Here is a 14,144-nt window from a genome sequence, read left to right as displayed (position 1 = left end):
TATTTACCGTCAGGTGATATAGTTGTGTTCCTGACAGCCATAGACTTTCAATGTCAAGGTCAACAGTTGTACATGACACACGTGCATACAAATACACACACACACACAAGCTCTTTCTTTGGCAATTACTATGCAATAACCCTGCACCTTTGTTAAAAAAAAGGTTTTATTTAATGTAATTTTTCCACTATAATTACACACATTTTTAAAGCACATGCGAGTGGAACATCGGATTGACTCGATCAGTGTGTAAAGAATTGCTACACCATGTCCGGTGGTATGTTCCAACTGGCTTATAACAACCGACTCCTCAGGAAGTCACATCAGAGTTGTTTGGAACTAGTGAATTGCACCAGTACTTTTTTTGTTGTTAAGGGAGGGGGCACAGTACCAGGTAAGCGCCACAGTGCCAACCAAAGATACAGTTGGCCCAGAATCATTTGAGCTTATACTATATTTCTGGGAGGGAGGGAAGGGGGGGGTACTTTGCCAAGGAAGGCGGAGGGACAGTGGGCATGAATGCCAGCTGTGAGATGCTTGGTGGGTATTAATACCCGTCTCTTGGCTGACATTGTACCACAATTAGAGGGAACTGGACTGGAGAGAGACTTTTTGGATTTGATGGACTCCATGTAGTTTGCTAATAGACAGATACATTTGAAAGCTTACGCGGACATAACAATCAGAATAGAACCCAAACTGTTCTTGTAAAATGCCTTCCCCAGGTGTAATGATTACGTAAAGCCCAAAACTACTGAGAACAATTTAGAAAGATGTAAAAGGACATTCCGATTTTTCATTCTACCATCACAAACAACATACTTGCCAAAATACATTAAAACACCAATATGACAACAATCACACTGACAATTACTGATGAAATAGACATGATTTTATTTGTCATTTATAGGTCTTCAGATCGACACAAGGCCAGAAGAGCTTGCTGCAGTTCTCCTTTGTATTCTTTCTGTGAGAAAGAATGGATGGGAGATAAGAAAAGGAATCAATGACTAATGTATTTGAGATCAGGGGCGATTTTAGGATCAGACCTTTAGGGATGCTCAGCCCTCAATGAGAATGTGACATGAATACAGTGCCATGAAAAAGTGCTAAACCCCCTTGGTAATATAAATCCCTAATTTCACTGGATAACAATTAATACGTGTAAGTATTATTATGCAAAAATATTGATTGAATGAAAAAACTAATGATGTCCCTAACTTCATGAACTACCAGCATCAAATGATAATAAACAATAATCATTTAAAAATGTTATTCTTATTTTAAGGGGGGCTGAGATTACATTTAGGGGTGCTTGAGCACTCCTAAAAAGGGTCTAAAATCGCCACTGTTTGAGATCATTCATTGTGTATCTGTACATATAAGTATGTGTCTGAAGCCATACCTGGAGTGTAGAGTATAGGGAATTGTTGGTCAGCCTGCGAAACTCCATTCGGACGCAAAGCAGATCATCTTCACTGTGGCTGATGAGTATCCACTGCATAGCACGCCCTTTCTGCACACACACACACACACACACGCACACCATACCTGTCAACACTCTCGTTTTCCCTGGGAGTCTCCCGTATTTTACACCCATCTCCTGCCCCCCCCCCCCCCCCCCCCCCCCCCCCCCATTTTGTTTTTTCTCCCGTGAAACCCGTAATTTGTATGGCCCAGACCTCGTTATATGAATAATCACATTAATATATTATTCCAAGGTTGTCCAGTTGCCAGATCTTTTATAAAAAGCCTCCTACACACATAATACACATCATACCATTTTCAACCCATTTGTGACCTCAACCTGGCAACCTACAACCCAGTTGCGTTCCTGATATCTGCGCAGGTAGACGGGAGAAATTTGAATCGAGAATCAGTGGAAGAAATGGCATTATGAATGACAAGTCTCAGGTGGTGCTACGGCGGAAAAAAAGAATATGGCTGCAAATTTAACAATATATGGACGAGCTTTATAACTAAGGGACTTATTTATGTGTATTTAGCCAGCCTCTGGCACCCTCTGTCTCTGACCCCCCCCCCCCCCCCCTTCTGAGGTCTCCCGGATTTTGGTATTCAAATGTTGACATGTATGACACACACACACGCCAAGTATGAATAAAGCCCGACCAAGGGGAGTTATCCTCAATATCATAAGACAGGCTAACCTTAATGTTGCTCTGCAGCCTCTGTGCCAGGTATGCAGGAATACTCTGGATGCAGCAAACTAAGAATTAAAATACACACACATGTACAAAATACAATTAAGAATCGTGGGGTTGATTTTCTTGTGAGTGTCAAGATGCATAAAGCTCGGTAGAGGTTGAAATAAATAAAACTGAGGATTGCTAATTATTACAGAAACAAACAGGCCAGAAAAGTAATCTGACTTTTCTGACTACAAAATAATGAAATGCAATTTTGAAACTGTTGAGACAGAGCCATCATGAATATGCCATATCAGAATGTTCCCTTTAAAAGAAAACTCCTTACACACTGAGAGGTTAATCAGATCTTACCTAGTATGCGAAAGCCAATTTTAACATCCCCAGAGAAGTGAGTTTGAACCATTTTTTCCACTCTCTCATTTCTCAAATCCTCCAACCTGGAAAACACTGAAAGGGAGAGAGGTGTTACAGTAATAATGTTGGAATGATATGAAACTCAATGTTATCCCTAGATATTTTTCCTTTTGCTTGAACTTCAAAGCCCCTTCCAAATATATAAAGAGGCTTTGAGTTAAATACTGTTGACTTGTATGAAAGAGAAGGAGGAGGCAAGAGAAGGTGTGTGTTTCTCACCTCTGTTGAGGTGAACTGAGTCCCGGGTGGTTAACACCTGTATCCAGGGGGCTGGGTCCGTCTTTTTACCACTGATTGCTGCATTTAGAGTCTACACACACACACATACACACACACACGCACACACATACACACACACAAACACCATGAAACTTGATGTGAAACAAATTGAATTGAGAGCATTTTAAAGGCGTACAAGCCATTGCTTCAATAAAGCTGGAATCATACCTTAGTGTCCTGATCAATGAGTTGGTAATTAATAAAGCCCTTTACGTTAGTCTCTTCCTTCTGTTGACATCAAAAGAAACTCCCTTTCACTCAGTTGTGCAATAGCTCAATATCCATGTGTATCCATGTATCCACAATACATCAAAGTTAAGTAAGTGTATTATGTACTGTATTTCAACAGTATACATAGTTGATCTTGAACATGTACTGGATCTGTATCTTATTACGTATCCCAAAACGGATGCATCCGTTACCTTGAGTATGGCCAGCACCAGTTTGGTGAACTCCTTACTCGTCTCGCTGATGAGGTCATTCTCCAAGTAGCGGTCAAACTCTATAAGCACAAACAAGCATGAGTAGGGTTTAAAGTGTTAGCTTACTGGGCGTTAATGTGTGTGCATGTGTGTGTATGCATCTACGTGCGTGTGTGTGTGTCTCACCCTGCTTGTAGGCTATGGTGATGTCCCTGAGCTGCTGTGGAGACTTGCTGCACAGCACCTCCAGCAGGCCCTCCTCATCCGTGCCCAGCCCCTGGAACGACACGCAGGCAATCCAACTAGAAGTCAGGCACGTCCACCACAAGACACCCACATGGGATCGTACCCATTCGTATTGTTGTAGATGGGAAAGGGTGAAGCCCCTTCTCAGACACACACACACACAGCTCATCCCTCTCACCTCCATGGTCTGTCTGAGGCGGTGGGCGTCGAACTGAGCCGGGGTCATCATCAGGCCCAGCATGAGGTCCTCCAGCCCCCCAGAGAGGGCCTTCTTCAGGGCTAGGGACAGATCCTGCAGGGGAGCAGAGGTACTGGAGACCAGCTTTGCCAAGCATGGACACGACAATGTTGGTTTGCCGTGGTGATGCCCTGGCGGTTGTGCCTGCATGTGTACGTATGTGTGAGAGAAAGAGTGCAGCTGATGTACCTTCTGTGTGAGCTTGTGATAGGCGTCCGCAATGCTCTGTCGCTGGGCATTGTTCCGATTAGTCAGGATTCGTACCAGTGTGTTCACATCTGTGACTATGCTCACACATACACACACATACTTAGCAGCGCATACATATGTACAAAGTGTATCATCGTATCAAACCTGACTGGTACCTTTGCTCTCCAGAGCAGTATGAAGCTCTCTAGCATCTTTCCCAGCATTGAAGTTGGGGTACGGCCTGACAGTGCCCAGTGTTCCCCACCACATGTCCTACAGCAACACAAGGGACACGTTAGGCTTGATGACTCTACTTCTTGTGCTGACTTGTGTTGTAACTCCATGTTGAATTATCTCTATGCTATGTGTCAGTAGGTATAAATCATGAGTTATTCAGTATGGTACTGGACTTTAAAGGCTAGTCTACTTACTCTGGCTTGGGGAAGCGTGATTTCCAATGTCTTTGTCAGGGCTTCCATAGCATGTGTGACAGACTATAATACATACAGTTTATGATCCAACTTTGAATTTTTTATATTTCTTTTGTATTTTATATTAACTCATTGACTTACTATTGTATATTCAACATTTAAAACAGACTGTGTTTTATGCCATGCACTAGCGAAATCTAATGGCCTAAATAATTAAATCCCATTGCCATGAACCCTTTCTTCCCTCAAGTGGGAGCAATACAACGAAAAAATGTTTAGCAATTCAGTTAACTTCCTGACAGTTGGTGAGGTCCATCAAAATACCTTCCTTCAACGCCCAGGTGTCGCAAACAGTTATGAACGTATGTATTCAAAACTAAAATCCCTAAACTTCGAAACTAAAATCACGGAACTTAACAAATGGCAATGGTCCGTCCACAGTGTTTATTATGTAGCCTAACAAAACAACAAATGTAGCCTACCACGAAGACTATTATAACAACTTGTTTTTCTCGCTTCTTAATTACATTCGATATTGTCGTTCTTATTGATTATTCCATCTATAAAAGCTTTATACATTGGTAATTCATTGGTTCCAAAGAAACATTTTGCAATTCTAGCTCACAAGATCCAAACTCACCTGACTGAGATAAACGTACTTGGAATGCCTCTATTCAGAATCCGCTTCCCTGGAGAGATCTGTCGTGTCAGATTTGTAAAGTAATAGGCTATCTCCCCACTAAGGTGTGTCTGGACAGCTGAACAGATTGCCCCAGTGTGCTTGTGAACTTAAAGAGGGCACGTTGAAATGATCACGGACGCACCTTTATTGACAGAGACGTTCCTATCTTGATTGAACTTTGAAATAATAGCGGGCCTGATCGAGTTTCAGAATTGAGGCAGTGAAGGAATTCTACTTTTTCTCCTCAATGTTGATGAGATCATTAATAATAATTTCATTCATTATCTCTTTGCCACCTAATTGGAAAACATTCCGGGAGACAAATTTTGAGAGAGAGAGAGAGAGAGAGAGAGAGAGAGAGAGAGAGAGAGAGAGAGAGAGAGAGAGAGAGAGAGAGAGAGAGAGAGAGAGAGAGAGAGAGAGAGAGAGAGAGAATGAACACACCCAAGACATTTACATTCTGTAAGGTTTATGAACACCACACTAAACGAACAAGAATATTAAGTACAATTAAAGTAAAAAGACAATAATATTACAACATTACCATGTACAAAGTCAACATTTTCTTTTTTCCAGAACAGATCAAATATTTATACAAACAAAAACCTTTGTGATATATTTTGTAGCATTCAACAATAAAATGGTGTGCGTTTCTTTTTAAAGTTCAATGGACATCCTTAAATCCCATCAAACTGTTTTAGTTTCGAATACACTCATATTAAGTGAGAAGTTACACATTTTAAAAAGGCCAGGTTGTTGGTGTCCAATAAATTGATCCAAGTTTATCAAACTGTAGGCTATACCTCAACTTATAAAATAGAGAATATTAATTTAATTTCTCTTCAGACTTCCAACCGTTAAGTGCAGTGTACACCACATAGAATGACATGACTGTAATACTGCAGAAGCCTATCAACATAAAAACAGTCCACATATATTCATTTTAATGGGGTTGAGTCAGCCCTTAATAATACATTTAACAACTCCCAAATGGTTATTGTTGGTTTTACTTAGCAAACAAGAAATGTTTGTGTCACTGTGGTCCTTGGTAAGTAGTTCAGCAACAGTTCATAGTAAAAACACCCGTCTGCTTATCATATAAACAAAGTAAAACATTCCTTGTGAGCTAACTACCCTTGCCTTCACAGGAAAAACATAAAAACATTTGGTTGTTTGAAAAAGGATCAATCCAAGTTCAAGAGAGAGTATTTGGGGGTGGGGTGAGGCAAGAGTTGATTAAGACCTGCAAAAACATCTCAACAAGTATATATACAGTATAACCCCGTCCCCTCCATCGGTACTGAGTTCAGCATTAGTCAGTCAGCCAGATAAGGCAAGTCTCAAATGAGGTCTTACGAAACAACAACAGGCAGTTACAGTACACAGTATTATAGTTCCTACTGGGTATCATCGGATACCTAAACCTAACCCTAAACCTACGTCTTTCGAATACTTGTGTTCTCGGAATCCCGTCTTTCCCCTCACTCCCTCTCCTACGGTGGGACATCGCGAGAGAGAGAAGGTGCCGGGCCTGGGGAAGCTCATCCATCCCCCAAGACGAAGCTCATAACACAATCAAAATGACATGAAAACGACTATTTCTTCAACATCCCAGAGCTAAGGGAAAACCATAAGACGCAAAATTCCTTACTGGCTCGCCTATGTCAATGCAAACAAAAGAGATCCGACGAAATGACTAAAGAGGAGTATACGATCTGATTGGTTGATTGGTGGGTTGATTGGTTGGCTGATTGGAGGACGGTCTGGTTCTCAGGTTTGGTTTATTGGGTAGTATTGTGTGTGCAGGTTGCGGTCCTGGGGCCCGGGTTGACGTTAACTCAGAACCGTCTCTGTGTCTGCCTCGGACTCCCGTGCTTCCGGCCCGCATTCGGCCTCCTCTGGGATGTCTTGGAGATCTTGGAGGGTGAGATCATAGGATTGATAGTGTGATCGCAAATACGAACTGATGAATATATCACTGATTAAACAAGCTCATCAAGTCAACAGAGGATGTAAGTTGACACATATATAGGGAAGGATGAACATTCCAAGACAAAGACTGACACTGTGAAACCAGATTGGGGAAGTTAAATATTGGCAGAGCGGTTACACACCCATTACACAAATAGAAAGAGAGGCATAAAAAAGAGAGAGGTTGTTGAGGAGAGCTTGTTGGAGAGTCGACAGACAGAGAGAAAAGGGAGAGACAGGAAGGGGTTTGAGTAAAATCCTGCCCACTCTGTACACAGCTGAACAACCAGTGTCAGATAGATAACAATTTGCAGACACACCTGCTTCCCATGTTAAAGAATAGGCAGAGAGATATGACAGAGGCAAAAGTTCAGAAAAACAGATACTGTCAAGAATGTGGGTTTGAGTGAGTGTCTGTGTGTCGGATTTTATCTGTGTGGCAGAGAAGGTGGAGGACTTTGTCACAATGATAATGGCCATTCCAGTGTGCTTGGTAGAGGAATGTTGAATGAGGACAGAACTTCCCCTAACCCCAAGATTGAAAAGTATTTATAATGGGTATCTTGCAAATTATATATTTTTTAACACCAGATTTTCCTTTATTGGGGCCTGATTTGGACAATGAGAGCAACAGGCAAAGTGTGGGGTGCTGTATCTAAACAGAGGGATAAACAAGGTTTAAATCAGGTTCTCGACTGACCTCTGGGGCTGTCGGAACGAGGTGAAATCCTCACTACGTCTGGTTCCTCATCAGACTCCTCCTCGCTGCCCTCCTGTACGCCGTCTAATTGGTCCACGGGTTCCTGGCAGGCCAATGGCGCGACCGGTCCGGATTCTCCATCGGCACTCCCTCTTCTTTTGGGCAGAGCCTGGCCGAGGTGAAAAGGTCAAAGGTTAAGTCGAGTCATATCCTAATTGACTTCACATGCATATATGTTTTATTTTCTGATAGAAATGATTGAGCTCAAAACTAAGTAAGCATTTGGTAAGAGTTAGCATAAAGATAGCCATGCTAATGGCCACCTCGTGGGCCTCGATGGACCTGTCTTTCCCCAGTGTTTAAATGTACAAACACAACAATAGTTGTGTCTAGTAAGAAAACAGGTTTTCGGTGTCATTTTTTGGGGTTGTCTTAGGGGTTCAATGAAATCAAAGATTTTCCATATCTATCGCGTGTGGTTCGTCACCATCTTCCTGTCCCACCTGCTCAGACACGACGACGTCCCCGATGTCTCCGTTGCTGCCTCGGCTGCCTCGGCGGCCCTGCGCCTCCCTCAGCTGCTGCTCCAGCAGGGCGCGGGCCCTCTCGCTCTCCCTCAGCCTGGCCTCCAGGGGCCGCAGCCTGACCAGCTCCTCCTGCAGGAAGGCGTTCTGCCTCTGCAGCATGGACGCGTCGTCGACGGCCGCCGCCGTCGTGCCGGCGTCCAGGCCCGTGTCGCGGGACATGGAGCGGTTGAGCTTGGCGACGGGGTGGAGCGGCGCGGGGGCGTGGGCGGACGTGGGGGTGGGGGGGGGCGAGGCCCTCACGGGGGCAGAGCTCGAGGATGGAGTCTTGGCGGATGACGGCAGCCTGAAGAGGAGGAGGAGGGAGAGACGGACAGAGAGAGAGAAAAAAAAGAGAAAAGAACAATAAATAAAAGAGGTCCAATAGAATCCTAGCAGAGTCTCTGGAATGCAACATGCATTCTTATGAGAGTAAAGACGGCAGGCCTTACCTGCAAAGCATGAAGCTGGGCACTGACATTGACCAGTCGCTGACACACCTCCTGCAACACACACACACACACACACACACACACATGAATCCTATGCCCCTCGTCGAGACACACTCATCTGCATGCTGCAAACTACCTAAAGTTGGCATCATCACCTGTTGCAGGTGTGAGAGGTGAAGGGTGAGAGGGTCATTATTGAGGCCCTTACCTCATTGAGGGACCTGTCTTGGAGCTGGTTACCATTCCTGTCCTGGAGAGGCAGACAGACAAAGTGTTACGGTTGGTCTAACATGATGGGGTGGATCCACCCTGCGACAGACTTATATTGCCTGGTTTATCTATGGAACCATGGCTTACCTTGGGTGAAGGACTTCCATTGGTCTCATGGGTGCCATTGATGGAAATGGAATCACCGTCTGTAAGTTGATATGACACACACACACAACCACACACACAGCACAGAGGGGAAATATTGTCAAAGCGTTCTTTATATATATATATGTTTATGTATATTTCAGGATACATAAAAAGGCTTGCAGGAGCAAGTCAGTCTGTAAAGAAACAGGCCAAAATGAAGCACTCACTGCTCACTGGTGCCCCAGTGTGGTTCTGGTCACTGTTGGTACTGCAGGTTCCGTTGGTACTGGAGCTCTGTGGGAACTCGATGTTGGAGCCCAGCAGCAGTTCACTGAGTCTGTCCACTGGAGAGAGAGAGAGAGAGAGAGAGAGAGAGAGAGAGAGAGAGAGAGGGAGAGAGGGAGAGAGGGAGAGAGAGAGAGAGAGAGAGAGAGAGAGAGAGAGAGAGAGAGAGAGAGGGAGAGAGAGAGAGAGAGAGAGAGAGAGAGAGAGAGAGAGAGAGGGAGACGGAGAGGGAGAGGATGAGAGAAAAAGATACAATGTAGTCCCGAAAGCTAGAAGCCTGATCCAATTACGAGTGCATCATCAGCCTTGCCCGCCATGCGTGGTCTGTATTTACCTTCGGAAATGGCGTCAGTGAGCAGACACTCTGCCTGGGGGGCGTACGGCGTGTCGGCCCGGAACATGTTCCTGGAGTTGACGGGAGGGGCCGCCTCCTGGCCGCAGCCCGTGACCTCGGCCAGGTCGGAGAACAGGGTGACCCTCTCCTGCAGCAGCTCCAGAACCTCCCGGTCCTTCTGTTGGATGTCCGCTAGGGAGGAGGAAGAGAGGAGGAGGAAGAGAGGAGGAGGAAGAGAGGAGGAGGAAGAGAGGAGGAAGAAGAGAGGAGGAGGAAGAGGAGGGGGGGGGGGGGAGGGGTAAAAAAGGAGGAGCGGAGGAGGCGGGAAGGACGAGAAAAGGGGTTCATTCGAAGACGTGCCCCTCTAGGCCCCTTCAAGCTGTGAGGCGGCAGTGCAAGGCACAGTGTACCCCACAAGAGGGCTCTTAGAGGGTGGGGCTTAGGGCTCTGGGGGGGCTGCGAGTGTGATAAAGGGGGTGGGCAGGGCGACGGCATGGCCTACCTCTCAGTCTGCGCAGTAGGGCTTTGTCCTCCGTCTCTATCAGGGGGAAGTCTTCTCTGGAGGGACAGCTGGAGAGAGGGAGAGAGACATAGAGAGTGAGTGGAGTCCAGTGCATAAGCCTTGTTTACGTGTCTTTGATTGACAACAGTGTGTTTTTATTCATGTGTGAGTGTGTGTGTGTGTGAGTGTGTGTGTGAGTGTGTAAGTGTGTGTGGCACGGCGGCCTACCTGCAGACGGTCTGCTGGATGAGCTTCATCCACTTCTTCCTGTCATCCTTGGAGGCGGCGTGCAGCTCGTACATCTCCGGGGGGGTGGAGTCACTGATCAGGAACATCCCGCGCTCCTGATTGGCTATGTCCCGCACAATGAGATTCTTCAGAGACACCACGGCGGGCTTGTCCTGGGAGGTGGGGAAAAGAGAGGGAGAGAGAGAGAGATGAGAAAGGGAGGGTTAGCGGGAGACAGCATTTGTAGAACAGGTCGAGGATGAAGAGAAAGTGAAATGGAGAGAAGAGAGGAGCGAGACTGTACGACTGACCAGGCAAGGGAAGATAAACTTCTGATCCTTCTCCTGCAGGAACACCAGGATGTCTGTCATCAGCAGCACCTGGACGTCTGAGAAGGTCGGAGAAGTCAGTCAGATCACTTCCGAAACATACAGTTTTTTGTGAATCCCACAGCAAGATTACGCCATAAATCCAAAATCCCTGTACACACACACACACACACACACTTTAAAAGCTTTATTTGAATATGCACAGTTCCATGCATCCCACACACACACACACACACCTTTGAGGCGGGAGCCTTGCGTCTTCCACAGCAGGGTCCCCTCGTGGAGCAGCCTCCTCCGCAGCAACTCCCCTCCCCGGAAGACCCCGCCACCCCGCACCTCAGCCTGGGCTCGGGGGTCCAGCCTGGCCCGCACCTCCTGCAGCCTCTGGGTCCGCTCCAGCTCCAGAACCTGCTGGTCCACCGAGCTCAGCAGCTCGCGGAGCAGAGTCAGGGCGCCCGATATGGACTGGGCCTCCTCCTCGCTGCCTGTGGGTGGACGGAGAGGGAATGCGAAGAGGAAATATTTTGCAGGTAGGCCGGCTTCAGTGTCAAATACCAAGCTAAAACTGAAGTCATGACCAGCTGGTCTGAGGTCAGCTGGTGTTCCTTGTCAGTATTCCTCCCTGAGTTCTAGGGGCCTGGTCTGAGGTCAGATCTTACCCTTGGTGTTGTCCAGGATGCGCTGGATGAGCACCGGGTATTTGGTGATGCGCTGGGTCACCAGCAGGATGCACTCCTGGACGCCATGGCGACGCAGCAGGGGTCCACGGCTCGCCCTCTGATTATGGGATGGAGGGCAAGTTATTGAGCGGTCCAATAAGAGCATTACTTAATAACAACAGTATGTACAAACATGTGACATAAACATTACAAATCCTAGAAATCTTGGTGAGCTGAATCCAACATAACAGATGTGTAGTCCGATGAATCTACTTGAGAATACCAGTATGAATACGTGAAAAGAAATATGTTTCTTAGAAATGTTTATATCATGGCTACATTTTGTCACAGTATTCAAACAGCTCTGCCATTTCTGCCACAAAGATGTTACTAATGGCTTTTGAGGCAAAGACAGTCTTGTGACTGGTGGTATGAAAATAAGAGGTTCTAAAAGACTAGACCATCCACAAAAGGGTATTTGTATCGGGACTCAAGTGAACCCGCCCATTCATTTGTATCTGTCTGCTAACGATACTCCTCCCAGCAAAGGCATGTGAGAATCCACTGGAACCTCCTGACACCGCTGACACACACACGCGCGCAGAAAATAGACACACACAAAACACGCACACAGAGACACTGACAACACACACCTCCCTCCTTCCCTACTGGGCCCCCATTTTTCATTATATAATATCTCCATGCCCCTCATCCACCACTTTTTTCAATGTTTTCTCTCTCCCTTCCTCCCCCCCCTCTCTCCCCCCTTCCTCTCTTACCCGTATGAAGTGCTGGAACCTCTTGTCTCGGGCCAGCAGCTCCTTGTACAGTTTGACAGCTTTGGGGTGGCGGCTGCAGAACTCAGCATAGGCCTTCCTCATCTCGTCCGCACACTGACCCGAGAACTGCCCAACACACAACAGGGGGCCGTGAGTGCGCGTGTGCATGTTTCCCCCTCCATGCGTGTGTTACATCTACCCATCTCCGTGTGTGTGTGTGTGAGGATGCGCGTGGGCTTCACCTCCCCACACCCTTTCCGCTAACCTGTTCGGTGAGCACATCCCCCAGCTGGTGGATGGTGGAGTTGGTGGTGCTCCCGGGCGCCAGGCTGTGCGTGCGGCGGGCCAGCAGCTGGGCCAGGAAGCGCGTGTGCAGGGCCAGCAGCTGGTCCAGGCAGGGGAACACGGCGTGCACCACGCCCGGCTCCAGGAGCACCTCCTCCAGCATGCCCTGGCGGAACACGCCCTCCATGATGCGCAGGGTGCGCACGTGGTGGAACTCGGTCTGGATCAGCTCTGGAGGGAGGGACGGGAAGAAGGAGGGTGGGTGGGTGGGAAGGAAGGAAAGAAGGAAGGCAGGAAAGATGAAGGGAAGGAAGGGTGAAGGGAAGGAGGGAAAAGGGAGGGGGGGGTCAAATGAGTCCACATAGCTGGAAGTACTTTTCTTTCCTTTTCTGTTGATGACAGCACTGGGTCTGACGGAGAGAGAGAAACAGAGAGAGAGAGACAGAGAGACAGAGAGAGACAGACAGACACAGAGAAAGTGAGAGAGACAGAGAGAGAGAGAGACTGTGTGTTTGTGTGTGTGCGTGTCTCCTCTCACCGTAGATGACGTCCTGCCTCTTGATGACGTCCTTGCGGTGCGTCTGCAGGTAGGACGAGTCCACCGCCCGACTCCAGGAGTCCGCCTCAAAGTCCTTCCCCTCACGCTCCAACTCCTCCAGCAGAGCCGCGTAGTACACCTCCCCTGAGAGAGGGATGGAGAGAGAGAGGGATGGAGGTGGAGAGAGAGAGGGATGGAAGGACAGAGAGGGATGGAGGCAGAGACAGAGGGAGGGAGGGACAGAGAGAGGGAGGAGGCAAAAAATGGTGCACATTTATTCATGACCATTTCCCTCTTTTAAATCTCAGTTGTTTGCTCTGTCTGATCCATCCTGCTTCAGTTTCATGTCTTTCTTTCTCATCTACCCCCCCCCCCCCTCCCCCCTCGGTCTCCCCCTGCTGTCTCACCCTCGTCGTTGAGGGACTCCATGGACATGGCTCTGTTCCTGAAGTTGAGGGAGTCTGTAGACTGGGACAGGATCCTGCGCAGCCCCAGTGGAGAGTCATCGTTCAGGTTCCTGTACACACACAGACAATACAACACGCATGCACACACACAAAGAAAAGGCACAAAAACTCTTGTTTTTAGACGACAGTAACATCAGTTACACGTGATATGACTCACTTTATATTCACACACCATTACACCATATCAACCATATCTATATGTTGCCCATTGTCTTGTTTAAAATCCTTCATGAATCTACCACCATCTCAACATCTGTCTCCCATTGGTCCAGCTGAACTGTGAACCACCAATGAACTTGTGGCGGCGGACTCACCCTGCAATGTTAGTGGTGGAGACGCTCTTGGAGAGGGAGAGGCCAGAGCGAACGCGGCGCGCGCCCAGCAGGGACTGACGTATACTGTCGGACGGATAGATGGCTGAGCTGGGTCTCTCCTTCATCATAGGAGCTGGAGAGAACAGGGGAGAGAGGGGAGACAAGACAGATATAAGCGAAGAGGCTCGTTCAATTCACAAGACGTCTGTAAAGCAGAAAGGAGGGAAATGCGATGTTGAACACATAAAGGATGCGTTTGATACTTGATACTTGTTGAATGGAATATGCAGAACTGGATCTAAATAGCTGGCG

The 14,144-nt window shown here is 47.2% G+C and overlaps 2 protein-coding genes across 3 annotated transcripts in view; both read right to left on the bottom strand.

Annotated features, from left to right (window-relative positions):
• Nucleotides 1-870: 870 nt before the first annotated feature.
• On the bottom strand, nucleotides 871-5,387 carry LOC124478232 (annexin A2-like). 2 transcript variants are annotated; one of them, XM_047036441.1, is made up of 13 exons: nucleotides 5,028-5,387; nucleotides 4,388-4,450; nucleotides 4,133-4,229; nucleotides 3,957-4,051; nucleotides 3,708-3,821; nucleotides 3,470-3,560; nucleotides 3,284-3,363; nucleotides 3,030-3,089; nucleotides 2,802-2,892; nucleotides 2,520-2,615; nucleotides 2,169-2,227; nucleotides 1,406-1,516; nucleotides 871-967 (listed from the first exon to the last, which is right to left on the bottom strand). In XM_047036441.1, the coding sequence occupies exons 2-13, from the start codon at nucleotides 4,433-4,435 to the stop codon at nucleotides 905-907; spliced, it is 1,005 nt and encodes a 334-aa protein (XP_046892397.1). In that variant the 5' UTR covers nucleotides 4,436-4,450; nucleotides 5,028-5,387; the 3' UTR covers nucleotides 871-904. The 2 variants fall into 2 exon arrangements, with proteins under 2 accessions (XP_046892397.1, XP_046892406.1); XM_047036450.1 differs by having other exon boundaries at nucleotides 5,047-5,387.
• A 134-nt stretch (nucleotides 5,388-5,521) lies between these two features.
• LOC124476297 (rho guanine nucleotide exchange factor 2-like) overlaps nucleotides 5,522-14,144 on the bottom strand; it is a 32,883-nt gene continuing 24,260 nt past the window's right edge. Inside the window, 19 exon segments of the mRNA XM_047033364.1 lie at nucleotides 5,522-6,985; nucleotides 7,741-7,909; nucleotides 8,244-8,515; nucleotides 8,517-8,610; nucleotides 8,756-8,806; nucleotides 8,964-9,005; nucleotides 9,113-9,171; nucleotides 9,340-9,456; nucleotides 9,732-9,923; nucleotides 10,234-10,301; nucleotides 10,462-10,634; nucleotides 10,773-10,849; nucleotides 11,027-11,275; nucleotides 11,450-11,567; nucleotides 12,229-12,354; nucleotides 12,494-12,744; nucleotides 13,052-13,195; nucleotides 13,459-13,568; nucleotides 13,833-13,965. Coding sequence (XP_046889320.1) covers nucleotides 6,903-6,985; nucleotides 7,741-7,909; nucleotides 8,244-8,515; nucleotides 8,517-8,610; nucleotides 8,756-8,806; nucleotides 8,964-9,005; nucleotides 9,113-9,171; nucleotides 9,340-9,456; nucleotides 9,732-9,923; nucleotides 10,234-10,301; nucleotides 10,462-10,634; nucleotides 10,773-10,849; nucleotides 11,027-11,275; nucleotides 11,450-11,567; nucleotides 12,229-12,354; nucleotides 12,494-12,744; nucleotides 13,052-13,195; nucleotides 13,459-13,568; nucleotides 13,833-13,965 — 2,528 coding nt within the window. The 3' untranslated portion in view covers nucleotides 5,522-6,902.

Source organism: Hypomesus transpacificus, chromosome 2 (assembly GCF_021917145.1).
Source record: "Hypomesus transpacificus isolate Combined female chromosome 2, fHypTra1, whole genome shotgun sequence".
Taxonomy (NCBI): Eukaryota; Metazoa; Chordata; class Actinopteri; order Osmeriformes; family Osmeridae; genus Hypomesus; species Hypomesus transpacificus.
This window is presented reverse-complemented; position numbering and strand designations above follow the sequence as displayed.

Excerpts from the sequence above, each read along its gene's own strand:
- LOC124478232 (XM_047036441.1), bottom strand. The coding sequence starts at position 4,435 with ATGGAAGCCCTGACAAAGACATTGGAAATCACGCTTCCCCAAGCCAGA. Across the intron at positions 3,364-3,469 it reads CACCATAGCCTACAAGCAGG|AGTTTGACCGCTACTTGGAG; the intron begins GTGAGACACACA and ends TTGTGCTTATAG. Across the intron at positions 2,893-3,029 it reads TCATTGATCAGGACACTAAG|ACTCTAAATGCAGCAATCAG; the intron begins GTATGATTCCAG and ends GTGTGTGTGTAG.